General features: G+C 53.6%; 1 protein-coding gene across 3 annotated transcripts in view; it reads right to left on the reverse strand.

Moving 5' to 3' along the window:
* The window catches only part of LOC139264616 (cilia- and flagella-associated protein 69-like), a 206062-nt gene that overhangs the window by 137813 nt on the left and 42085 nt on the right, over positions 1-26164 (reverse strand). For 2 of the 3 annotated variants that reach the window (XM_070881352.1, XM_070881354.1), the window contains 6 exons: positions 8631-8729; positions 8258-8410; positions 4412-4589; positions 2188-2311; positions 1976-2024; positions 358-479 (listed from right to left, as the gene is read on the reverse strand). In XM_070881352.1, the coding sequence (XP_070737453.1) occupies positions 358-479; positions 1976-2024; positions 2188-2311; positions 4412-4589; positions 8258-8410; positions 8631-8729 (725 nt within the window). Of the gene's footprint in view, positions 1-357; positions 480-1975; positions 2025-2187; positions 2312-4411; positions 4590-8257; positions 8411-8630; positions 8730-14620; positions 14756-26164 lie in introns of those variants that run through there. The other variant, XM_070881353.1, reaches the window with a different exon arrangement.

Below are 26164 nucleotides of genomic sequence, written 5' to 3' on the forward strand. Positions count from 1 at the left end.
ATAGGATCGATGGAGGAGGTGCAGAGATAAAAATGGGCATCATCGTGCATGTGGAAAGACAGTTCTGTGCCACACAGAAATAGGTTGTGGGTTTACACCATAATTCAACTGCATGTGGTGTGAAGAATTTTGGCAGTGGCACTCGGAGGAGCCAGGACGTTCCCCACAGTGAAGAAGTGGAAAAAAAATCAGAGGTCAAGTTCTGCTACCCTGGTGCAATCCCAATACATCTCTTTGTTATGAACTCCAAACTAAAACTGGCAGAGAATTTCCTTTTGTACGGGCTTTGTAAATAGTGATTAATCAATGATAGCAACTCGTGAGATTAGTACAGTTCATTGACACTTAATGTATTACCTGTATAGAAGCAAGATCATTAGTCAAAGCAACAAGCATGTTGAAGAATATTTTTTTCATTTCAAAGTCTTCATGGTTGGTGGAAATTTTAAGACCATTAACCAGTGGGTTTTGGTTCTTTACTAAAAGAAAAAGGAAATAAAAAACAATGGAAGAAAATGGCATTAATTTAACACTTTATTGATCCTCAGAGAGTCCCAAAATGTTTCACAGACAACAAATTACAGTGCAGTCATTGTTGCTATGCAGGCAGCTGTGGCAGCCAATTGCACAAAGCAAGGTCCCACTAACCAGATATGTGATCAGTTTATCTGCTTTTTGGTGGTGTTGGTTAAGGGAGGGATGTTGGCCATAAGAGCAGGTCAGAGGCTGGGTATTCTGTGGCGAGTGACTCACCTCCTGATCCCCAAAGCCTTTCCACCACCTACAAGGCACAAGTCAGGAGTGAGATGGAATACTTTTCCACTTGCCTAGATGAGCACAGCTCGAGTAACAATCGACACCATCCAGAACAAGGCAGCCTGGTTGATTGGCACTCCATCGGTCATCTTAAACATTCACTCCCTCCACCTCAGGCACAACATGGCTGTAATGTGTACCAACTACAAGATGAATTGCAGCAACTCGCCAAGGCTTCATCAACAGCACCTCCCAAACTCGCAACCTCTATCACCTAGAAGGACAAGGGCAGCAGGCGCTTGGAAACACCACCACCTCTAAGTTCCCTTCCAATTCACACACCATCCTGACTTGGAAATATATCGCCGTTCCTTCATCGACTCAGAGTCAAAATTCTGAAACTCCCTACCTAACAGCATTGTGGGAGTTCCTTCTGGGTTTAGCACATTTTCACGGCTGTTCGTCACCTGGGTCCAAATATTGCCTGTGGGTGCCCCAGAATTGTGGGGGGAGGGGGGGAATGGGGATGAGGACTTGTATGAAAATTCCTGTTGGTTTCTGGGGATCTGAATCTCGTCAGAAACCGCAACTGGATGGCTTCCCAGCTGGTCCATAAAAATTTCCAACTTATCTTTCTGGGGGTTTGAAGAGGTTTTTGGCAGCCTCTTTTTGGATGCTCCTATCTGAAGGGGTTGATGGCAATCTCTAATGCCCATTTATTGATTGATCCACTTCACAGCTACATGCCCAGTAGAAACAGCCTCACTTATATCATGCAGGAAATTTCAGCCCATGTCAAGGATGCTTCTGGAATTGTGAACAGAAGCTAACAAGGTATTGTAATGAGTGAAATTGGCCTTTTTTATATTTTCATACACAGAAAGCACTAAGAAAAATTTGGAGATGATGAAACTGAAAGGATGTTCAAATATAAGAGAATACAAAAAAAAAGACAGATCTGAGTTTTCCATTCCTTCAGTGACAATTTTTTTTGCAGATCTACTTGAGTGGTAGGGACAGCAAATGGTGCAGTGTGTCCCACACTACAAAATAACAAAATCAACAAATTAAATTATTTGAAAATATCACAAACTTCTTATGCAAATCTGGTTGACTCATTGTTTTCTTAATGACATTACTGAAACTTGGACGTGGAAAACAGCAGCGGATCAAACTGGATGCAGATCTTTAGATCATTTCACTAATAGAAAATTCTTACCTTCAGGGAATGTAGCAAACAGGATCAGTTGCTTAGTAAAGCCAGTTTCCTATCATGAAAAGACAGCACATTGGAAAACTATTTTAGGAAGATTTAGAGCAAACCATTTCCCTAACTTATTTTAGTGATAAGATTTGATATAATCAACAAAATGAAACAAGTATACTCATGTATTTTACAAAACTTTGTTTGCATTTGTCAGTAAAACTTACAATCATTGGAACCAATGGACTTTCTGCTAGAATTGTAGCTATTACTAGCAAGTCATTTCGCAGCTGGCGGTCGGAATGGCGATAACCATTTATCATTTGGTTCAAAAAGGCTTCTTTCAATGCGCTAAAGTTGAAAAGTGAAGTAAATTAATGTTATTTTATTATAACATACACAAAACATGATACTCCTTTGTAACATAAATCCCTATAATACTCCTGGTCAAATTGCATGTGCATTTACAGGGGCCTGCTGTCCGTTCTTTAAATCAGATAACAAAGCACCTTATTTACACTGTAGAAATGTAACAAAACAGCCTGTGGAACTCTCTCCTAGATGATATCACCAAGTGGAACTCTGTCTGTTGCTTGTATCAGCTTAAACCCACAGTAAACCATCACTTGTTGAGCCATAGCTGCTTAAGTGTCCATCAGATTATGGAAAATGCAGCTTGCCAGAGGCTCAGTTTCAGTGCACCCAGTAACTATCATAGTTAATTTTATTTGGACATCATTCTCACTTTCCTTCACTGTACCTCAATCAGTGTGCTTCCTATTGTAGAAAAAAGGCAGAAATTAATGCTTTGAATTTTTATAAGAACATAAACATAAGAAATAGGAACAGGAGTAGGCCATACGGCCCCTCGAGCCTGCTCTGCCATTCAAGATCATGGCTGATCTGATCATGGACTCAGCTCCACTTCCCTGCCCGCTCCCCATAATCCCTTATCCCCTTATCGTTTAAGAAACTGTCTATTTCTGTCTTAAATTTATTCAATGTCCCAGCTTCCACAGCTCTCTGAGGCAGCGAATTCCACAGATTTACAACCCTCTGAGAGAAGAAATTTCTCCTCATCTCAGGTTTAAATGGGCGGCCTCTTATTTTAAGATCGTGCCCTCTAGTTCTAGTCTCCCGCATCAATGGAAACATCCTCTCTGCATCCACCTTGTCAAGCCCCCTCATAATCTTATACGTTTTGATAAGATCACCTCTCATTCTACTGAATTCCAATGAGTAGAGGCCCAACCTACTCAACCTTTCCTCATAAGTCAAATCCCTCATCTCCGGAATCAACCTAGTGAACCTTCTCTGAACTGCCTCCAAAGCAAGTATATCCTTTCATAAATATGGAAACCAAAACTGCACGCAGTATTCCAGGTGTGAACTCACCAATAGACTGTATAGCTGTAGCAAGACTTCCCTGCTTTTATACTCCATCCCATTTGCAATAAAGGCCAAGATTCCATTGGCCTTCCTGATCACTTGCTAGACCTGCAGACTATCCTTTTGTGTTTCATGCACAAGTACCCCTAGGTCCTGCTGTACTGCAGCACTTTGCAATCTTTCTCCATTTAAATAATAACTTGCTCTTTGATTTTTTTCTGCCGAAGTGCATGACCTCACACTTTCCAACATTATACTTCATCTGCCAAATTTTTGCCCACTCACTTAGCCTGTCTCCTTTTACAGATTTTTGTGTCCTCCTCACACATTGCTTTTCCTCCCATCTTTGTATCGTCAGCAAACTTGGCTACGTTACACTCAGTTCCTTCATCCAAGTCGTTAATATAGATTGTAAATAGTTGGGATCCCAGCACTGATCCCTGCAGCACCCCACTAGTTACTGCTTGCCAACCAGAGAATGAACCATTTATCCTGACTCTCTGCTTTCTGTTAGTTAGCCAATCCTCTTTCCTTGATAATATATTACCCCTAACCCCGTGAACTTTTATCTTTGCAGTAACCTTTTATGTGGCGCCTTGTCAAATGCCTTCTGGAAGTCCAGATAACCACATCCACTGATTCCCCTTTATCCACCCTGTTCGTTACATCCTCAAAGAATTCCAGAAAATTTGTCAAACATGACTTCCCCTTCATAAATCCATGCTGACTGTGCTTGACTGAATTTTGTTTTTCCAAATGTCCTGCTACTGCTTCTTTAATAATGGACTCCAACATTTTCCCAACCACAGATGTTAGGCTAACTGGTCTGAATTCCCAAATTTGCTATATTTCAATAGCGCCTTCTAATTTTCAAATTGTGCTTGCTTTCACGTAACTCCGAAAGAGATTTTTCTAATATGGTACACTGCTTTGAAACTTGAACATATCACTCGAACACATGGAAATTGCTGCAGTTTTGAATAAATTATATTTCAGTTATCACCAGAAATTAGCACTTAAATAACTGCTTTTTGGTTAGTGTGGTTACTATGAAAAACTCACTGGATACATTCAAAATCAGTCAGCTGATTAATAAGTTCTTTCTTCGAGGCCTTTTCTAGTAAGGTCCATAAGATATCAGATGACCGAAACAACATTTCTCCAGATGGCTCTGGATCATTCAGGTAGCGGCAGATTTTGTTGGCTGCTTGTGCATTCAACATCAGGTTACAGTTCATAACTGGAATCAGACAGTTAAGTCAAATGCCACAGTAAACAAATCATGAATATTACAGTTGTCAATTAGCTTTGACAATTCGGTTAGAATCATACATTAAGTTAATCATAGATAAGTTACACTACTTCACTAAATTTCAAATGCACGAGAGGCAAAACAATCTTGGTTACTTTTGGCTTCTGATTTGGGAGGAGAAATGTTTAGTACAATTCTAGCATCGCAGCACCATTTTTAAATTTTTTATTTGTACAGTTTCATGCTCAATTTAATTTCCACAATGACCTGAATCATTAAATGAATAGTCTGAAAAAATGGTGATCATCAGCCACTTCATCCCTTGGATGATAATTTAATTGGGGGAGTTATGCCCTGCTCTCTAGCATCAGTTGTTATTTATTGACCACAAATGAATTAAGTTTGCCAACTTAAGCGTATTCCATTGTAATGTCCACATTGGGACTCTTATTCAGCAATATCGATTAAAAGTAAAGAACAGAGTTTCAGGCAGTGGATCTCAGATTTGTTGTTGCTAGCACATAATAAGCTGGACTTAAATATTTATTGTATTCACTGTACCAGGATATGTTTATACTTTTATAAGTACCACCAAAATATACAGCCAAAACCTGATATGATCACATCAATTATTATAAATCAATTTAGACCTACTTTCTGAATGACCTTGGTGTACGAGACAGAATTGATAAGATCAGTCAGAATGGCTTCCATCACAATATCATCCTATCCTGGTCTTAACATGTTTTGCCTGTTTAGGGGTATATTCCAGGAAAAGATCTTGAATACCCATAACTATTCGTAATTATCATGTTAATTAGATATTTATCTAATGGGTGACTGGGTTCTCAATCGCAGCAGCTATTTTCCTGGTGATTTGCGCATTCCTGGAAGGCTGAAGTATGATCTCCAGTGTCTAACCAAATGCTCTCCATATATAGGGGCTTCTTCCAGAGTTAAGAGACTCAGGGAGAAATTTGGGAGCGCCCTGTTTGGGGCATTAACTTTTAAAAGTTTGAAAAATTAGTGGCAGGCGCTAATCTTTTTAAACTTTAAAAAAATTCGACCTTTGCGCTCCAGGAAGGAAGTGGAGTACTATTACAAGGAGCAGGAGGGGCGGTGCTTGTGTGTGCTGCACACTGGACCGTGCAGCGCTGCCGCGATGGAAAGCTCCTTTCCTCCCTTAAAGGGAAGGGCCATCGCTGCAGGCTCTGCAAAAGAAGACACCTTCTCCTTGATGACAGCCGCGATCCTATGTTTCTATGGCCCTATGGCTAAAGGGATCAAGGTGTATGGAGAGAAAGCAGGAAAGGGGTACTGAGGGAATGACCAGCCATGATCTTATCGAATGGTGGTGCAGGCTCGAAGGGCCGAATGGCCTACTCCTGCAACTATTTTCTATGTTTCTATGTTTCTATCTGGTCCGATCAGCCTGATGCACTGCAGCAGAGTGCCGGGCTGATTGATCGTGGGCAGGAAACAAGGCAAAAAAAAATCTGAGATTTGAATTTTTTTTTAAACTTACTTCGGCCACCTTGCCTTTAAGCATCACCCCAGAAGCGCCCAGCCTCCCGATGAATACCTTCTGCAGCTGGTAGTGTTTTCGCCCGGCAATGCTGCAGTGGGCGGAACGCAAGTTCGGGTCTGGGGTGCTACCGGGGCGATGCGCACAGCGATGACGTCACAATCTCTGGGTGAAGGAGATCGTGGCCCAATGCCGTACCACTGCCTCAAACATCCCGCTGAATATGGCGGGAGTTGATCTTCTCCCCACGCCTGGTTGGTAAGTTGTTAGCGCCCCCCGAAGGCGATAATGGGAGGTGGTAATGAGGTCAATTTCTAGGCCTCATATTGGATGTCATGTTTGATAGTTGCTTTAAAGAAATAAGGTTAAATATTAATTCATATATTTGTCCAAATTTTAATGCTGGCAATCCTGAATTTTCCGCATAGAAACATTGGTCCAAAAATTGCAGTCGGAGGCTTCCTGCGGGCAGACGCCTCCGACTGAAATATTTTTTACGAAAGAACCTGGTGGTCCCGGAGGAACATATACTTGCGGTCCAAGGCCTCCTTTCGCAGCCCAGAATATAGGCTCACATATCCCAGTAACGTAAGCGCAACCAGGGATCACGTGGGCCTGGACTACCAATGAACATGGAGTATTCTCATTGATAATAATGGGAGCTCCATTTGTTCAAGCTCCCAGTACAATCAATGAGAATACCCCCAAAAACAGAAATACAACACAATAAATTAAAAAAAACCTCACATAATTAAAATTAATTGAAATTGAATTAAATTAAGGGCTAGAATTTCGCCAATTTTTCACCGTGATTTGATCCTCCGCGGCGAAAATCCGGTTGGTGGGATCTTCGGGCACCACTTTGCGGCAACACTTCCACACGCTGGGAAGAGGTGCGCCGACGTGAAATGACATGCAATGCTGCGGATTGTGTTGCCATTGTACTTTAGGCACTCTCCGCCACGCCCAGAATACCGACGGGTCAAACCTGTCGGTGCGACCCTGCCAGCAACGCTAAGTATGAAGACCTTCCAAAAAGGTAAGTTAAAGTTTTTATTTTTAAATTTTTTTTCAGCAATTTAGTAGGTAAGGATTTTGTAATGTTTTTAGCAATTTTTTTTTTGTTTTCCCCCCCCCTCCCAAGGCCTCTCTCGCAGCGCTACCAGCCTCAGACTAAAGTTACCGAAACTCGTGGTTTGTGCCGCGAATCTATAGTGCAACACCTACTTTACCGATGCGCGATGCCAAAATTTAGGCCTAAAAGTGGTAGCACAGCGAAAACTGTAATTTTGGTGTAAAACTACCGTTTTCGCTGACAACCGAAAATCTAGCCCTAAATGTTTTAGAAAAAGATTTAGACAGGGTTTTTAACAGAAAAATTCATAATAAAATTGATTTTTCCTATCTTTTAAAACTCTTACGCTGGTAAAAGTAGGCTATACCAAGCGTAAGAGTTTGAAGGACATTTGCTGGGCAAGAGTTGGGCGAATTGCCCAAATCTCCATCTGCAAATGTCCTTCTCCCGGGGATGTGTGCGATCTGTCAAAAGACAGATCGCAAATGCCAGTTCTTGGCGCATATGCATCACGTGCCGAGAAATGGCATTTGCGTGTATGCGCACATTGGAGAGGCCGCAATTTACGGTCCATTGTATTAAGGCAGTCATTTTCATGGAAACTCATGTTGAGGAATAAGCGGTAAAAATCTTGTACAAATTGTAATATGAATTTTAAATACTGAAAAATTACTTATTTCTTGCATATATGTTGATCCAGATTTTCCCAGCTGCATTGGCTAATTTACAATAGTCGGTGGCATATAAGAAATGGAGAGAACAACTACTTTCCATACAATCTGTCAATATCTGCTTTTATATTCAATCTATCATAGACATGTTAATGGTATTCTGACATAAGTACATTAATACAATGCCTACATTTAATAGTATTGTAAAGGAAAACTGCTGTAATAGATATAAGTATTGTCCAATACATTTGAAAAAGGAGCTGGTATTAAATACTGTAACAAATAAGATAGCAGACATCTTCATTAAAAAAAGTTCACAGAAATCAGAATAAGTATATTATAAATTGAAATATACTTTATTTCAAATAGTTCAGTAAACACCTACCGGATGAAGCAGAAAGACACTGCAAGGTCTGGAGTATCCGTAACTTTACCTCCAGTTGGTTTCCAACTAGGGTAAGCCCCATGACCAGGGTTTCCACCACTCCACTCTCTTCAATCATTTGCATATTATAGCTCTTGCTAGTTGGATATAAATCTGAAAGAAAAGTTGTGTTAACTGAAAATAAGTCTGCATTATAACAAAACAAAAATCTTTTGAAAATAATTACTTTTGCATTCAATTAAGACTACAGTAAAATCAAGGAAAATTTGTCATTGTAAACAAATCTTCAGCACAAATTGAACTAAATATGGCCAAGACCGTGTGTAATGACTAAGTTACACCAGGATTGAGTCATTCAAACAAATGAAAATACCTTCTAATTCCTGGCTGGGTGGTTCTTTGCAATACAGCCACATGATGGAGTCACAGATTTGCAAGCGGATCTCCGTGCTTGGCACTCTCAGTAAGTAACCTGTCAAAGAGTTGGTGAGAGTCACTGTGTTGAGAAACTGTTTTTTTCTTTAATTCTAAATCCTATTCCGAACTCAAATGATTGTATTTAGTTTCCACGGGCCCAAGTTTCGGGCCGCGCAGTCCCGACCTGGACGGCCGTTTTTCGCGCCACAAAGTGCACCTAAAACAACTTACAGATTCTCCGGCACCCTGCAGGTGGTTTGCAGCTCGGCGCGGCGCACCACGAGCTGTGGGGGGCGGAGCCAGGTCCCTGCGCTGAAAACAGTGCCGGGACCTCTGCACATGAGCGCTACAGTGGGCGCGCATGTGCAGTAGCTCCAGGCGCCCATAATTGTGTGGGAGGGGCCCAAAGCACGCAGCCCCTAGCCCTGGCCGAATGGCCTCACTGGGGCTGTGTGCACAAGGCTGCCTCCCACGCCCAGCTCCTGCTTCCTCCCGACCCGACTCGACTCCCGCTTCCCCGCCCTAGGACTGGACCCAACCCCGACTTCACCGCCCCCGGACCGGACCCGACCCCGACACCGACACCGACCCGACTCCCGCTTCCACCCCCCCGCCCCCGGACCGGACCCGACCCCCCGGACTGGACCCAACCTACGCCCCCCCTGACCTCCCCCCACCACCCCCTACCCCCGCCAACCCGGACCGGACCGGACCGGACCCAACCTGACCTCCCTCCCCCCGCCACGAACCGACCCGACCTCCCTCCTCCACCCTCCCCCCCGACCTGTGCTCCTGACCACCCCCCCCCCCCCCCGGCCCCCGACCCGACCCGCGCTCCCGGCCCCGACCCACGCTCCCAACCCCGACCCGCGCTCCCCCTGACCCGACCCAATGCCACCTACCTGTAAATCTAGTGCTGGGGACGGGCCCTGCCCGAAGTCTTGGGCCCGGCCGGTCCCCGTTCAGCCTTCCTCCCCCTTCTCCTTTCCCCCCCACCTTCTCCTTTCCTCCCCTTACCCCCCTTCTCCTTCTTCCCCCCCTTCTCCTTTCTCCCCCCATCTCCTTTCTCCTCTCCCCCCCTTTCCCCTTCTCCTCTCCCCCCCTTTCCCCTTCTCCTCTCCCCCCCTTTCCCCTTCTCCTCTCCCTCCCTCCCTCCCCTCCCGCTGCCCCCCCCCACTCTCCCTCTACCCCCCCCCTCCCCCTCCCCCTCCCCTCGCTGTCAGAAACACAGACAATGACAGACAGCGAGAGACACACACAGACAGACAGAGAGATAGAGACACTGACAGAGACAAACGGGGGGGGGGGGGGGGGGGGGGCATCCCAGCACGCTGTTGGAGGGCTCCCGGTGCTGCAGTCGGTAAGTAGAAAATGTTTTATTGATTGATTTTTTTTTAATTCTTATTAATTTTTTTGATTGATTTATTGGTTGATTTATTGATGTTTTTATCATTTATTATTGATGATGACTCTTTATTTGTAAAACTGAAGTGTTTAATGTTTGTAAACTTCCCTTTAAACCCCTCCCATTCCCTACGCCTGATTTGTAACCTATGCCTGATTTTCTAAAGTGTAGACAAGATTTTTTCCAGCGTACAAAAATCTTCACTTACTCCATTCTAAGTTAGTTTGGATTAAGTTTTCACTGCCGAAACTTTGAAAACAGGTGTAAGTGGCCGGACACGCCCCCTTTTGAAAATGAAATTCTGTTCCAAAGTGAAACTGTTCTAACTGACTAGAACTGGAGCAAACTAAATGCCGAGAATTTGAATTTCTAAGATACTCCGTTCTACACCAGTTGCTCCAAAAAATCAGGAGCAACTGAGGCCGAAACTTGGGCCCCATGTTTTTTAAATATTAGAAAACGTTGCAATAAAGAACCATCAACAATAATAAATGATAAATCAATCTATAAATAAATTAATAAATCAATAAGTAAAAAATACAAATATCAATAATATCACTATTCAGGTTATTAGAAATACACCAAAGGAATAAGAACATAAGAACATAAGAATTAGGATCAGGAGTAGGCCATCTAGCCCCTCGAGCCTGCTCCGCCACTCAACAAGATCATGGCTGATCTGGCCGTGGACTCAGCTCCACTTACCTGCCCGGTCCCCATAACCCTTAATTCCCTTATTGGTTAAAAATCTATCTATCTGTGCATTCAATGAGCTAGCCTCAACTGCTTCCTTGGGCAGAGAATTTCACAGATTCACAACCCTCTGGGAGAAGAAATTCCTTCTCAACTCAGTTTTAAATTGGCTCCCCCGTATTTTGAGGCTGTGCCCCCTAGTTCTAGTCTCCCCGACCAGTGGAAATAACCTCTCTGCCTCTATCTTGTCTATCCCTTTCATGATTTTAAATGTTTCTATAAGATCACCCCTCATCCTTCTGAACTCCAACGAGTAAAGACCTAGTCTACTCAATCTATCATCATAAGGTAACCCCCTCATCTCTGGAATCAGCCTAGTGAATCGTCTCTGTACCCCCTCCAAAGCTAGTATATCCTTCCTTAAAGTAAGGTGACCAAAACGGCACGCAGTACTCCAGGTGCGGCCTCACCAATACCCTGTACAGTTGCAGCAGGACCTCCCTGCATTTGTACTCCATCCCTCTCGCAATGAAGGCCAACATTCCATTCGCCTTCCTGATTACCTGTTGCACCTGCAAACTAACTTTTTGGGATTCATGCACAAGGGACCAATCGTGAAGCTGTGGAGGCGTGTCCTGCTCAGTTGGAGCTGTGAGCAGTGAGGGAAGCTGCAAGCAACTTGAGCTCCTGCCTGGAGAGCCCTGAGACCAGCCCAGGAACAGAAGGAAGGAAGGGGTTTCACCATCAACTTCTATCCAGAGGGAGAGGAGGAGGAAGCAGAAAACATTAAACATCTTTTACCATTCTGCAAGGAGTTGGAGAGAGGGGGAAAAACCACCAACAACATCCAGTGTGGAAGGAGGGAGACTCAACAATTCTACAGGTGGGTGTGGGTGCATTTCCCCAAAAACAGACTTTGTTGTATCGGTGGGGGGAGGAAAGAAGACCACTGAGGGCCGGAACATCGCGGGGGGTGTGTGTGTGTGTGTGTGGTAGTGTGCGTGGGGGCCGTGCTTACAACTAGGCCCCCCCCACAATTGAAACCCCCCCCACCCCCAATTGCCTAGCCTGGGATAGCTGGAGCTACCAGGCTGAAGATTTTCATTAATCACCCAATTAAAGATCGTTAGGAGTGCCTGGTGGCTCCAGCTACCCCAGGTGAAGACATCTTCTCCCCCCACCTGAAGACCACCTCAAAGACTTTTGTGTTTTGCCATCTGGGGAGTGCACCCACCCACAGCTGCGACGAGAGACCTGCCCTCGCAGCCCCCCCCCCTTCCCACCCCCCTCTCTCTTTTCTCTGTTACTCTGTTTCTCCCCTCTCTCTCTGAGAGCCCTTCCTTCCAAATTTAATTTAAAAAACAAACAATTTAAGACAACTGAGCAGAGGGAGCAAGGCCCCTCCCCAATTGCCAACTAGGGGAGAGGTGTGCCTCATTAAGGGCTCCTCTGCTCAGTCATTATACAAGAGGCCAATTAAGACCATTAAGGCCTGTGACTTTGGGGTGGGTGTAGCCCTTAAAGGGACCCCGTGATGGCGACCCCATCCACGCCGGTGGCAGGGCCAGCAAGGACGTATGCGCAGGTGGCAACCGCTTCCACGGCCCCTCCTGCGCCACCCGCTGCCCTGCCACCATTTAGGTTAATTACGAAAAAACACGGGGTCAAGAGCTACACTCACCCCACAATGACCATCGAGGAGTGCGTGCGGGCGATGGCTGGGGTAGTCGGCCCCTCGGCCATTGTCGCAGCCTCCAAGATGTCTGGGAAGGCCGTGTTCTTCCTGGGGTCGGAGCGGGCGGTGTCCCTGGCCCTTGAAAAGGGGCTCACGGTGGGCGGGACGTTCCTGCCGGTGGACCCTCTCGAGGCCACCGCGCAGAGGGTCATCGTGTCAAACGTCCCGCCCTTTGTTTCCGCTGAGCTCCTCCTCCCTCACCTACACCAACTGGGGGAGGTAAGGTCGGGGATCAACCCCATACCGCTCGGCCTCAGGGAGAACAGCCTGCGCCACGTGTTCTCCTTCCGCCGCCAGCTCTTTGTCCGGCTGGCGCGGGAGGACCTGACAGAAGGGCACTTTAATGTGGTGCACGAGGGGACTGCCTACCGCGTCTTCTGGACGTCGGACGGCGTGCGGTGCCATGCCTGCAGGGAGGTGGGGCACGTTCGCAAGAACTGCCCCGCCTCCAAGGCCGCCAAACCACCGAAGGCGGCCATAGCTGGCGCCGCCGCCACCCCTCCCCCTAGTTGCGTCCGCGTGCCGGGAGCCATGGGTGCGCGGGCATCGTCGGAGGCCTTTGTTTTCAGGGCCTCCGGCGGGGGGGAGGGAGAGCGTCCGAGCGGAAAGAAGGCGCGGAAGAAGGAAAAACATCTAGAGGCGGGTCCCCTCGGTGCGCCGGAAAGTCTGACCACCGCGCTCAGCCCAACCCAGTCACCGGCGAGCGCGGGGTGCCCCGAGCCCGTGCCCGGGCCCTTGAATAACACCACAGAGGGGCCCAGGCGCGGGCAAGAAAAGGAAAAGGGGGGGGCGGAGCGGGAGGCCTCGGCAGACATGGAGGTCTCCCTGACTCCGCGCGCCCCCAGGAACAAAAAGAGGCACCGCCCCAATGAGGCGGAGGGGGAACAACATCCCTCCGCGGAGGAGGCGGTGCCCGCCGCGTGTCCCGCGTCCCCCACCAGCGCCCCCAAATTGCGCTGCAGGCGCGAGGAGTCTTTCCCCGGGGAGGGTGAGGCAGTCGAGGCTGCCCAGCCGCTGCCTCCTGGGGAGGGCGTGGAAGATCTGCCTGTCGTGGGGGGCGTGGGGCCAGTGGAAGAATGCGTAGCCGCCGGGTCGAGCGTCCCGGGGACCGAGGCGGGCGGGGCCGAAAAGGCCGAACCTGAGCCCGCCCAGCCAATACACAACTTACCCCGGGATTTGCTCGACCCGGCAGAGAATGAAACAATTGATTTTAATGATACTGTAGATGCTGGGCCGGGGGGTGGCAGCGGGGAGGGGGAGGAACACCCACCCTCGCCCCTTACTTTGGAGCTGGAGCACTTGGAGGGCCTGGGGATTTCCTATGGCCGGGTCTCTCCTTGTTCTCCGGTTCCTGGGGCGGAGGGGGAACCCCTTCCGCTGTCATTTCCCGACCCGGCACCATTTTTAAAAGAGCCCAGTGGGGACTCCTCTGCCGACGATCCTGGGGGTGGGATCGGGGCAGTGCCAGGGCCGGTTGGAGCGGCCGGTTCATTTGCCGTACCTTGTGCGGTCGATGGGCCGGCTGCTGGCGGCCACCTCCCGGAGGAGGACGGGGACTCGGTGGGGGACGCGGGTGAAGACCTAGAGACCACCGCCAGGGAGGCGGTGGATCTGCTCGCGGCCGCCGCTGAGGCCCTCCTCGTTCCTGCAAAGGAACTCCGGGACTTTTTGGCCCAGAGCCGGGGTCGCCGCGACCAAGCCCGACTGGCCCTGGAAAAATGGTCCGAGCCGGAGCTGATCAAGGGGTCCGTCCGCGCCGCCGTTAAAACCTTGGCCGCGGGCGGGCCCTTGACAAAGGAGCAGCACCTTGAGCTGCGCGAGCTCGAGGGACTCCTCGCTGGGCTGCGGAGGGAGCGGAGTTCAACAAAAGACTTCGCTCCCTCCCCCACAATAGGTTAAGGTAGAGGTTGCACTATGCTTTTGCCATGAAGATAACCATAGCCAGCCTCAACATCAACGGCGGCAGAGGGGCACGCCGTAGATTTGACAATTTTTCGCTCCTGCGGGAGGGGAAATATGCGGTGTGCTTCCTGCAAGAAACCCACACCGTTCCGGGAGACGAAGCCACGTGGCTCCTGGAATGGCAAGGAGAGGTCCGCATGAGCCACCTCACCGCCATTTCTAGTGGGGTGGCCATCTTGCTGGGCCCGCATTTTCAGCCGGAGATCTTGGGGGTCGAGGAGCCCGTGCCAGGCCGCTTGCTGCACGTAACGGTTCGCCTGGGGGACGTGCCGCTCCATCTCGTGAACGTGTACGCCCCTCATCCCGGCCCGCAGCAGACGCGCTTCTTTGAAGAGGTGTCCGCTCTTCTTGGCTCCGTCGACGTCGGCGACTGCATTGTCCTCGGGGGGGATTTTAACTGCACCCTCGAGGCGAGGGACCGCTCCGGTGCCCCGCAGTGCATGACGGCGATGGAGAAGTTGAGGGACCTGGTCGGGTCCTTCGACTTGGTGGACGTCTGGCGAAATCTCCACCCCGACTCCAGCGCCTTTACTTGGGTGAGGCCTGGAGTTGGATGGTCTAGAGTCGACCGCCTTTACGTGTCTCGGGCGTACGTTTCCTGCGTCCCGGCGGCCTCCATGCGGCCGGTGCCGTGCTCGGACCACCACCTGGTGTGGGCGGAGCTCGCTTCGCTCCGCGCGAGGACGGGGTCCGCGTACTGGCACTTTAACAACCGGCTGCTGGAGGACGTGCGGTTCCAGGACTCGTTCCGTCGATTCTGGTCCGACTGGAGAAGGAAGCAGGGGGGCTTCCCCTCCTTGAGGCTATGGTGGGACGTGGGCAAGGCTCACGTCCGCGTCTTCTGTCAAGAGTACGCGAGGGGGTCGACCAAGAGGCGGGCGGCCAGAGTCGGGCGCCTAGAAAAAGAGGTGCTCGACCTGGAAGCCCGTCTCGGTCAAGTCGTCCAGGACCCGGCCCTGCGGACGGTGTACGAAGCGAAGAAGGCCGCGCTGAAGGACCTGCAGCTCGTCGGGTCCCGAGGCGCGTTCGTGAGGTCGCGGATCCGGTTCCTGCGGGATCTGGACCGCGGCTCCCCCTTCTTCTACTCGCTGGAAAAAAGGCAGAGTGTCCGTAAGCAGCTCTTGACGCTGCTGGCCGACGACGGCTCTCTCGTCTCGGATCCGGAGGGCGTCAACAACAGGGTCCGTGAATATTACGGGGCTCTGTTCTCTCCGGATCCGTCCAGCGAGGAAGCGCGTAGAGTTTTGTGGGAGGACCTGCCGAAGGTCAGCCCGGAGGGCGCCGAAAATCTGGAAGCTCCGCTAAGCCTGGCGGAGCTGACCGGTGCCCTCGCCCGGCTCTCGAGGGGAAAATCCCCGGGGCTGGACGGGCTGACCGTGGAGTTCCACAGGGCGTTCTGGGACGTCCTGGGGAGCGACTACGCGCGGGTCCTGGGGGAAAGTCTGGCGACCGGGGAGATGCCCCTCTCTTGGCGCAGGGCAGTCATCGTCCTGCTGCCTAAGAAGGGCGATCTCCGCCTCCTTAAGAACTGGCGCCCGGTCTCCCTCCTCAGCACGGACTACAAAATTTTCGCCAGGGCGATGTCTGCTCGCCTTGGTGCCGTGCTGGACCACATGATCCACCCCGACCAGTCCTACACGGTCCCGGGCCGGACAATCCACGACAACATCCATCTGGTCCGGGACCTCATCCATTGCTCCCAGGAGGCTGGTCTGTCGGTCGCCTTCCTATCCCTCGACCAAGAGAAGGCGTTCGACAGGGTGGATCACGACTATCTGCTCGGAACTCTGCGCGCTTTCGGGTTCGGGACGCATTTCGTCGCCCGGATCCGACTTTTGTACGCCGCCGCGGAGTGTCTGATTAAGGTTAACGGGTCCTTGACGGCGCCCCTTCGCTTTAGGAGAGGGGTGCGCCAGGGATGCCCCATGTCCGGCCAGTTATACGCCGTTTGCGTGGAGCCTTTCCTGCGCCTCTTGCGGACGAGGTTGACGGGACTGGCTCTGCAAGGGCCGGGCGTGGAGGTCGTCCTCTCGGCTTACGCCGATGACGTGCTCCTCGCGGTAGAGGATCCCGCTGACCTGCGGAGGATGCGTGAGTGCCAGGAGATTTACTCGGCCGCGTCCTCCGCCAGGATCAACTGGGAGAAATGTTCCGGACTCCTGGTGGGTCAGTGGCGGGTGGACTCCCTGCCGGAGGAGCTCAGGCCTTTTGCCTGGAGCACGACCCATCTCCTCTATCTGGGAGTCTACCTTAGCCCCGACGAGGAAGCCTGGCCGGCGAACTGGCAGGAGCTGGAGGCCAAGGTCGCCGCTCGCCTAGGGCGCTGGACAGGACTGCTCCGAGTGCTGTCCTACAGGGGTCGAGCGCTAGTCATAAACCAGCTGGTGGCCGCAATGCTGTGGTACCGGCTGGTCACTTTGACCCCTCCCCCTGCGTTTGTCGCCAAGATACAGAAGAAGCTGGTGGACTTCTTCTGGAACAACAGGAAGCACTGGGTCTCTGTCGCGGTCTTGAGTCTCCCGCTTGAGGAGGGCGGTCAGTCGTTGGTGTGCGTCAGCGCCCAGCTCGCGACTTTCCGTCTTCAGACCCTGCAGAGATACCTTTACGTCGAGCCCCCTCCTAGGTGGTGTGCTCTGGCGAGGTATTTCTTCCGCCAGCAGCTCGACCTCAATTATGACACGCAGCTCCTGTTTGTGAACTTGGGGGGTGCCAGGACCGCCCTCCGGGAGCTGCCTGTCTTTTACAGGGAACTCATCAGGGTCTGGAACAAAGTCTCCACCAAGCGCAGCTCTCCGCCGGCTGGAGTGGCGGCCGTCCTGCAGGAACCGCTGCTCGGGAATCCGTACCTCCACGGCCGAGGCTTCATGTGGCGGTCGGAAGAGAGGGCTGTGGCTGGTGAGGTGACCAGGGTCAGGGACCTGCTCGATGGCGGAGGAGCGGGCTGGATGGCGCCAGTCACGCTGGCGCGGCGCCTAAATTCTGCCAACGTCCGCCGCGCGGCCGATGCCATCGAGTCGCTAAAAACAGCTCTGGGCCCTGACTCCGTTAGGTGTATCGAGGAGGCTCAAGCACGTGGGGAGATCCCGTCCGAACTGACCCCCGTCCGGACGGAATTCCTCATCGGCGCCAAACCCCGGAACCTCCCTCGGGGGCCGGCGCCTCACAACTTGAGCCGCCTCGGGGAAATCCCCTCCGTGCCTTTCAGTTCCGCGCGGAGGGGTTTCCTGTACGGGCTGCTCCTGCACACCCTCAACTTTGCCATCCTCGCCGGCCGTCCGGACACGCCATGGCGTACCATCTTGCCGTCCGGAGGAGGCGGGGGTCCCCGATGGAGGGCACTCTACGCAGGGGTCCTCCCACTATTCATCGGGGACTTGGCCTGGAGGGTGGTGCACGGAGCAGTGCCGTGCAACAAATTTTTAAGCCGGTTCACGGACTCCCAGGCCGCCTGCAATTTCTGCGGTCTGGAGGAGTCCGTGTTCCATGTTTTTATGGAGTGCACAAGGTTGCAGCCCCTGTTCCATTATTTGAAGGGGCTGCTCCTGAAATTCTGGCTGCACTTCAGTCCCACTCTCCTGATCTTTGGGCACCCTGTGCGGAGGGGAGCGGGTAGGTCCGAAGGCCTCCTCGTAGGACTGCTCCTGGGCACGGCCAAGGGTGCCATCAGCCGGTCCAGGCAGCGGGCGGTCGAGGGGGTCGTTCAACCTGACTGCCTGCCTCTCTTCCGCTCTTACATCCGGTCCAGGGTGTCCTTGGAGATGGAGCACGCGGTGTCCACCGGTACGCTCGCGGCCTTCCGCGAGAGGTGGGCACCGGAGGGACTGGAGTGCATCATCACGCCCGGCAACCAAATTTTAATTTGATTTTACGTTTTAAAGTTAATTTGTTTTAATTGCCGGTGCTTTTAGTGTCCCCTTCCCTTTTATAGGGGGCACTGGGGAAAAATTGTGATTTTAGTGCCCAAAAAAAAAACAAAAAAAAAAAAAAAAAAAAAAAAAAAGAAAAAACAAAAAAAAACACAAAAAAGGGGGAAAAAAAAAATGGGCCTTGTAGATGTCTGGAGTGTCACCCAGGTCGGGTGGCACAGTTTAATGTTTATGTTTTCACAGATAAACTCAAAAGAGTTTCATGCACAAGGGACCAATCGTGAAGCTGTGGAGGCGTGTCCTGCTCAGTTGGAGCTGTGAGCAGTGAGGGAAGCTGCAAGCAACTTGAGCTCCTGCCTGGAGAGCCCTGAGACCAGCCCAGGAACAGAAGGAAGGAAGGGGTTTCACCATCAACTTCTATCCAGAGGGAGAGGAGGAGGAAGCAGAAAACATTAAACATCTTTTACCATTCTGCAAGGAGTTGGAGAGAGGGGGAAAGACAAACAACATCCAGTGTGGAAGGAGGGAGACTCTACAATTCTACAGGTGGGTGTTGGTGCATTTCCCCAAAAGACTTTGTTGTTTCGGTGGGGGGAGGAAAGAAGACCACTGAGGGCCGGAACATCGCGGGGGGTGTGTGTGTGTGTGTGTGGTAGTGTGCGTGGGGGCCGTGCTTACAACTGGGCCCCCCCACAATTGGAACCCCCCCCACCCCCCACATTAGCCTAGCCTGGGATAGCTGGAGCTACCAGGCTGAAGAGTGTCATCAATCACCCAATTAAAGATCGTTAGGAGTGCCTGGTGGCTCCAGCTACCCCAGGTGAAGACATCTTCTCCCCCCACCTGAAGACCACCCCAAGGACTTTTGTGTTTTTGCCATCTGGGGAGTGCACCCACCCACAGCTGCGAGGGGAGACCTGCCCTTGCAGTCCCCCCCCCCCTTCCCACCCCCCTCTCTCTTTCTCTGCTACTCTGTTTCTCCCCTCTCTCTCTGAGGCCTCTTCCTTCCAAATTTGCAAAAAAAAAAAAACAATTAAGACAACTGAGCAGAGGGAGCAAGGCCTCTCCCCAATTGTCAACGAGGGGAGAGGTGCCTCGTTAAGGGCTCCTCTGCTCAGTTAAATACACGAGGCCATTAAAGACCATTAAGGCCTGTGACTTTGGGGTGGGTGTAGCCCTTAAAGGGACCCCGTGATGGCGACCCCATCCACGCCGGTGGCAGGGCCAGCAAGGACGTATGCGCAGGCGGTGTCCACATCCACGGCACCTCCTGCGCCACCCGCTGCCCTGCCACCATTCAGACTTATAACCAGGAAACACGGGGTCAAGAGCTACACTCACCCCACAATGAGCATTGAGGAGTGCGTGCGGGCGATGGCTGGGGTAGTCGGCCCCTCGGCCATTGTCGCAGCCTCCAAGATGTCTGGGAAGGCCGTGTTCTTCCTGGGGTCGGAGCGGGCGGTGTCCCTGGCCCTTGAAAAGGGGCTCACGGTGGGCGGGACGTTCCTGCCGGTGGACCCTCTCGAGGCCACCGCGCAGAGGGTCATCGTTTCAAACGTCCCGCCCTTTGTTTCCGCTGAGCTCCTCCTCCCTCACCTACAACAACTGGGGGAGGTAAGGTCAGGGATCAACCCCATACCGCTCGGCCTCAGGGAGAACAGCCTGCGCCACGTGTTCTCCTTCCGCCGCCAGCTCTTTGTCCGGCTGGCGCGGGAGGAGACGACGGAAGGTCATTTTAATGTGGTGCACGAGGGGACTGCCTACCGCGTCTTCTGGACGTCGGACGGCGTGCGGTGCCATGCCTGCAGGGAGGTGGGGCACGTTCGCAAGAACTGCCCCGCCTCCAAGGCCGCCAAACCACCGAAGGCGGCCAAGGCTGGCGCCGCCGCCACCCCTCCCCCTAGTTGCGTCCGCGTGCCGGGAGCCATGGGTGCGCGGGCATCGTCGGAGGCCTTTGTTTTCAGGGCCTCCGGCGGGGGGGAGGGAGAGCGTCCGACCGGAAAGAAGGCGCGGAAGAAGACAAAACATCAAGAGGCGGGTCCCCTCAGTGCGCCGGATAATTTGACCACCGCGCTCAGCCCAACCCCGTCACCGGCGAGCGCGGGGTGCCCCGAGCCCGTGCCCGAGCCCTTGAACAACACCACAGAGGGGCCCGGGCGCGGGCAAGAAAAGGAAAAGGGGGGGGCGGAGCGGGAGGCCTCGGCAGACATGGAGGTCTCCCTGACTCCGCGCGCCCCCAGGAACAAAAAGAGGCACCGCCCCAATGACGCGGAGGGGGAACAACATCCCTCCGCGGAGGAGTCGGTGCCCGCCGCGTGTCCCGCGTCCCCCACCAGCGCCCCCAAATTGCGCTGCAGGCGCGAGGAGTCTTTCCCCGGGGAGGGTGAGACAGTTGAGGCTGCCCAGCCTCTGCCTCCCGGGGATGGAGTGGAAGATCTGCCTGTCGTGGGGGGCGTGGGGACCGCGGAGGAATGCGTAGCCGCCGGGCCGGGCGTCCCGGGGACTGAGGCGGGCGAGGCCGAAAAGGCCGAACCTGAGCCCGCCCAGCTATTACCCAACTTCCCCCGGGAGTTGCTCGACCCGGCAGAGAATGAAACAAATAATTATGACACTGTAGATGCTGGGCCGGGGGGTGGCAGCGGGGAGGGGGAGGAACACCCACCCTCGCCCCTTACTTTGGAGCTGGAGCACTTGGAGGGCCTGGGGATTTCCTATGGCCGGGTCTCTCCTTGTTCTCCGGTTCCTGGGGCGGAGGGGGAACCCCTTCCGCTGTCATTTCCCGACCCGGCACCATTTTTAAAAGAGCCCAGTGGGGACTCCTCTGCCGACGATCCTGGGGGTGGGATCGGGGCAGTGCCAGGGCCGGTTGGAGCGGCCGGTTCATTTGCCGTACCTTGTGCGGTCGATGGGCCGGCTGCTGGCGGCCACCTCCCGGAGGAGGACGGGGACTCGGTGGGGGACGCGGGTGAAGACCTAGAGACCACCGCCAGGGAGGCGGTGGATCTGCTCGCGGCCGCCGCTGAGGCCCTCCTCGTTCCTGCAAAGGAACTCCGGGACTTTTTGGCCCAGAGCCGGGGTCGCCGCGACCAAGCCCGACTGGCCCTGGAAAAATGGTCCGAGCCGGAGCTGATCAAGGGGTCCGTCCGCGCCGCCGTTAAAACCTTGGCCGCGGGCGGGCCCTTGACAAAGGAGCAGCACCTTGAGCTGCGCGAGCTCGAGGGACTCCTCGCTGGGCTGCGGAGGGAGCGGAGTTCAACAAAAGACTCCGCTCCCTCCCCCACAATAGGTTAAGGTAGAGGTTGCACTATGCTTTTGCCATGAAGATAACCATAGCCAGCCTCAACATCAACGGCGGCAGAGGGGCACGCCGTAGATTTGACAATTTTTCGCTCCTGCGGGAGGGGAAATATGCGGTGTGCTTCCTGCAAGAAACCCACACCGTTCCGGGAGACGAAGCCACGTGGCTCCTGGAATGGCAAGGAGAGGTCCGCATGAGCCACCTCACCGCCATTTCTAGTGGGGTGGCCATCTTGCTGGGCCCGCATTTTCAGCCGGAGATCTTGAGGGTCGAGGAGCCCGTGCCAGGCCGCTTGCTGCACGTAACGGTTCGCCTGGGGGACGTGCCGCTCCATCTCGTGAACGTGTACGCCCCTCATCCCGGCCCGCAGCAAACGCGCTTCTTTGAAGAGGTGTCCGCTCTTCTTGGCTCCGTCGACGTCGGCGACTGCATTGTCCTCGGGGGGGATTTTAACTGCACCCTCGAGGCGAGGGACCGCTCCGGTGCCCCGCAGTGCATGACGGCGATGGAGAAGTTGAGGGACCTGGTCGGGTCCTTCGACTTGGTGGACGTCTGGCGAAATCTCCACCCCGACTCCAGCGCCTTTACTTGGGTGAGGCCTGGAGTTGGATGGTCTAGAGTCGACCGCCTTTACGTGTCTCGGGCGTACGTTTCCTGCGTCCCGGCGGCCTCCATGCGGCCGGTGCCGTGTTCGGACCACCACCTGGTGTGGGCGGAGCTCGCTTCGCTCCGCGCGAGGACGGGGTCCGCGTACTGGCACTTTAACAACCGGCTGCTGGAGGACGTGCGGTTCCGGGACTCGTTCCGTCGATTCTGGTCCGACTGGAGAAGGAAGCAGGGGGGCTTCCCCTCCTTGAGGCTATGGTGGGACGTGGGCAAGGCTCACGTCCGCGTCTTCTGTCAAGAGTACGCGAGGGGGTCGACCAAGAGGCGGGCGGCCAGAGTCGGGCGCCTAGAAAAAGAGGTGCTCGACCTGGAAGCCCGTCTCGGTCAAGTCGTCCAGGACCCGGCCCTGCGGACGGTGTACGAAGCGAAGAAGGCCGCGCTGAAGGACCTGCAGCTCGTCGGGTCCCGAGGCGCGTTCGTGAGGTCGCGGATCCGGTTCCTGCGGGATCTGGACCGCGGCTCCCCCTTCTTCTACTCGCTGGAAAAAAGGCAGAGTGTCCGTAAGCAGCTCTTGACGCTGCTGGCCGACGACGGCTCTCTCGTCTCGGATCCGGAGGGCGTCAACAACAGGGTCCGAGAATATTACGGGGCTCTGTTCTCTCCGGATCCGTCCAGCGAGGAAGCGCGTAGAGTTTTGTGGGAGGACCTGCCGAAGGTCGGCCCGGAGGGCGCCGAAAATCTGGAAGCTCCGCTAAGCCTGGCGGAGCTGACCGGTGCCCTCGCCCGGCTCTCGAGGGGAAAATCCCCGGGGCTGGACGGGCTGACCGTGGAGTTCCACAGGGCGTTCTGGGACGTCCTGGGGAGCGACTACGCGCGGGTCCTGGGGGAAAGTCTGGCGACCGGGGAGATGCCCCTCTCTTGGCGCAGGGCAGTCATCGTCCTGCTGCCTAAGAAGGGCGATCTCCGCCTCCTCAAGAACTGGCGCCCGGTCTCCCTCCTCAGCACGGACTACAAAATCTTCGCCAGGGCGATGTCTGCTCGCCTTGGTGCCGTGCTGGACCACATGATTCACCCCGACCAGTCATACACGGTCCCGGGCCGGACGATCCACGACAACATCCATCTGGTCCGGGACCTCATCCATTGCTCCCAGGAGGCTGGTCTGTCGGTCGCCTTCCTATCCCTCGACCAAGAGAAGGCGTTCGACAGGGTGGATCACGACTATCTGCTCGGAACTCTGCGCGCTTTCGGGTTCGGGACGCATTTCGTCGCCCGGATCCGACTTTTGTACGCCGCCGCGGAGTGTCTGATTAAGGTTAACGGGTCCTTGACGGCGCCCCTTCGCTTTAGGAGAGGGGTGCGCCAGGGATGCCCCATGTCCGGCCAGTTATACGCCGTTTGCGTGGAGCCTTTCCTGCGCCTCTTGCGGACGAGGTTGACGGGACTGGCTCTGCAAGGGCCGGGCGTGGAGGTCGTCCTCTCGGCTTACGCCGATGACGTGCTCCTCGCGGTAGAGGATCCCGCTGACCTGCGGAGGATGCGTGAGTGCCAGGAGATTTACTCGGCCGCGTCCTCCGCCAGGATCAACTGGGAGAAATGTTCCGGACTCCTGGTGGGTCAGTGGCGGGTGGACTCCCTGCCGGAGGAGCTCAGGCCTTTTGCCTGGAGCACGACCCATCTCCTCTATCTGGGAGTCTACCTTAGCCCCGACGAGGAAGCCTGGCCGGCGAACTGGCAGGAGCTGGAGGCCAAGGTCGCCGCTCGCCTAGGGCGCTGGACAGGACTGCTCCGAGTGCTGTCCTACAGGGGTCGAGCGCTAGTCATAAACCAGCTGGTGGCCGCAATGCTGTGGTACCGGCTGGTCACTTTGACCCCTCCCCCTGCGTTTGTCGCCAAGATACAGAAGAAGCTGGTGGACTTCTTCTGGAACAACAGGAAGCACTGGGTCTCTGTCGCGGTCTTGAGTCTCCCGCTTGAGGAGGGCGGTCAGTCGTTGGTGTGCGTCAGCGCCCAGCTCGCGACTTTCCGTCTTCAGACCCTGCAGAGATACCTTTACGTCGAGCCCCCTCCTAGGTGGTGTGCTCTGGCGAGGTATTTCTTCCGCCAGCAGCTCGACCTCAATTATGACACGCAGCTCCTGTTTGTGAACTTGGGGGGTGCCAGGACCGCCCTCCGGGAGCTGCCTGTCTTTTACAGGGAACTCATCAGGGTCTGGAACAAAGTCTCCACCAAGCGCAGCTCTCCGCCGGCTGGAGTGGCGGCCGTCCTGCAGGAACCGCTGCTCGGGAATCCGTACCTCCACGGCCGAGGCTTCATGTGGCGGTCGGAAGAGAGGGCTGTGGCTGGTGAGGTGACCAGGGTCAGGGACCTGCTCGATGGCGGAGGAGCGGGCTGGATGGCGCCAGTCACGCTGGCGCGGCGCCTAAATTCTGCCAACGTCCGCCGCGCGGCCGATGCCATCGAGTCGCTAAAAACAGCTCTGGGCCCTGACTCCGTTAGGTGTATCGAGGAGGCTCAAGCACGTGGGGAGATCCCGTCCGAACTGACCCCCGTCCGGACGGAATTCCTCATCGGCGCCAAACCCCGGAACCTCCCTCGGGGGCCGGCGCCTCACAACTTGAGCCGCCTCGGGGAAATCCCCTCCGTGCCTTTCAGTTCCGCGCGGAGGGGTTTCCTGTACGGGCTGCTCCTGCACACCCTCAACTTTGCCATCCTCGCCGGCCGTCCGGACACGCCATGGCGTACCATCTTGCCGTCCGGAGGAGGCGGGGGTCCCCGATGGAGGGCCCTCTACGCAGGGGTCCTCCCACTATTCATCGGGGACTTGGCCTGGAGGGTGGTGCACGGAGCAGTGCCGTGCAACAAATTTTTAAGCCGGTTCACGGACTCCCAGGCCGCCTGCAATTTCTGCGGTCTGGAGGAGTCCGTGTTCCATGTTTTTATTGAATGCACGAGGTTGCAGCCCCTGTTCCATTATTTGAAGGGGCTGCTCCTGAAATTCTGGCTGCACTTCAGTCCCACCCTCCTGATCTTTGGGCACCCTGTGCGGAGGGGAGCGGGTAGGTCCGAAGGCCTCCTCGTAGGACTGCTCCTGGGCACGGCCAAGGGTGCCATCAGCCGGTCCAGGCAGCGGGCGGTCGAGGGGGTCGTTCAACCTGACTGCCTGCCTCTCTTCCGCTCTTACATCCGGTCCAGGGTGTCCTTGGAGATGGAGCACGCGGTGTCCACCGGTACGCTCGCGGCCTTCCGCGAGAGGTGGGCACCGGAGGGACTGGAGTGCATCATCACGCCCGGCAACCAAATTTTAATTTGATTTTACGTTTTAAAGTTTAATTTGTTTTAATTGCCGGTGCTTTTAGTGTCCCCCTTCCCTTTTATAGGGGGCACTGGGGAAAATTGTTATTTTAGTGCCCAAAAAAAAAACAAAAAAAAAAAAAAAAAAAAAAAAAAAAAAAAAAAAAACACAAAAAAAAAAAAACCAAAAAAAGGGGGGAAAAAAAGGGCCTTGAAAATGTCTGGAGTGTCACCCAGGTCGGGTGGCACCGTTTATTGTTTTTATGTCTTCACAGGTGAACTCAAAAGAGTTTCATGCACAAGGGACCAATCGTGAAGCTGTGGAGGCGTGTCCTGCTCAGTTGGAGCTGTGAGCAGTGAGGGAAGCTGCAAGCAACTTGAGCTCCTGCCTGGAGAGCCCTGAGACCAGCCCAGGAACAGAAGGAAGGAAGGGGTTTCACCATCAACTTCTATCCAGAGGGAGAGGAGGAGGAAGCAGAAAACATTAAACATCTTTTACCATTCTGCAAGGAGTTGGAGAGAGGGGGAAAGACAAACAACATCCAGTGTGGAAGGAGGGAGACTCTACAATTCTACAGGTGGGTGTTGGTGCATTTCCCCAAAAGACTTTGTTGTTTCGGTGGGGGGAGGA

This window comes from Pristiophorus japonicus, chromosome 5, assembly GCF_044704955.1.
Source record: "Pristiophorus japonicus isolate sPriJap1 chromosome 5, sPriJap1.hap1, whole genome shotgun sequence".
In the NCBI taxonomy this organism is placed as follows: Eukaryota; Metazoa; Chordata; class Chondrichthyes; family Pristiophoridae; genus Pristiophorus; species Pristiophorus japonicus.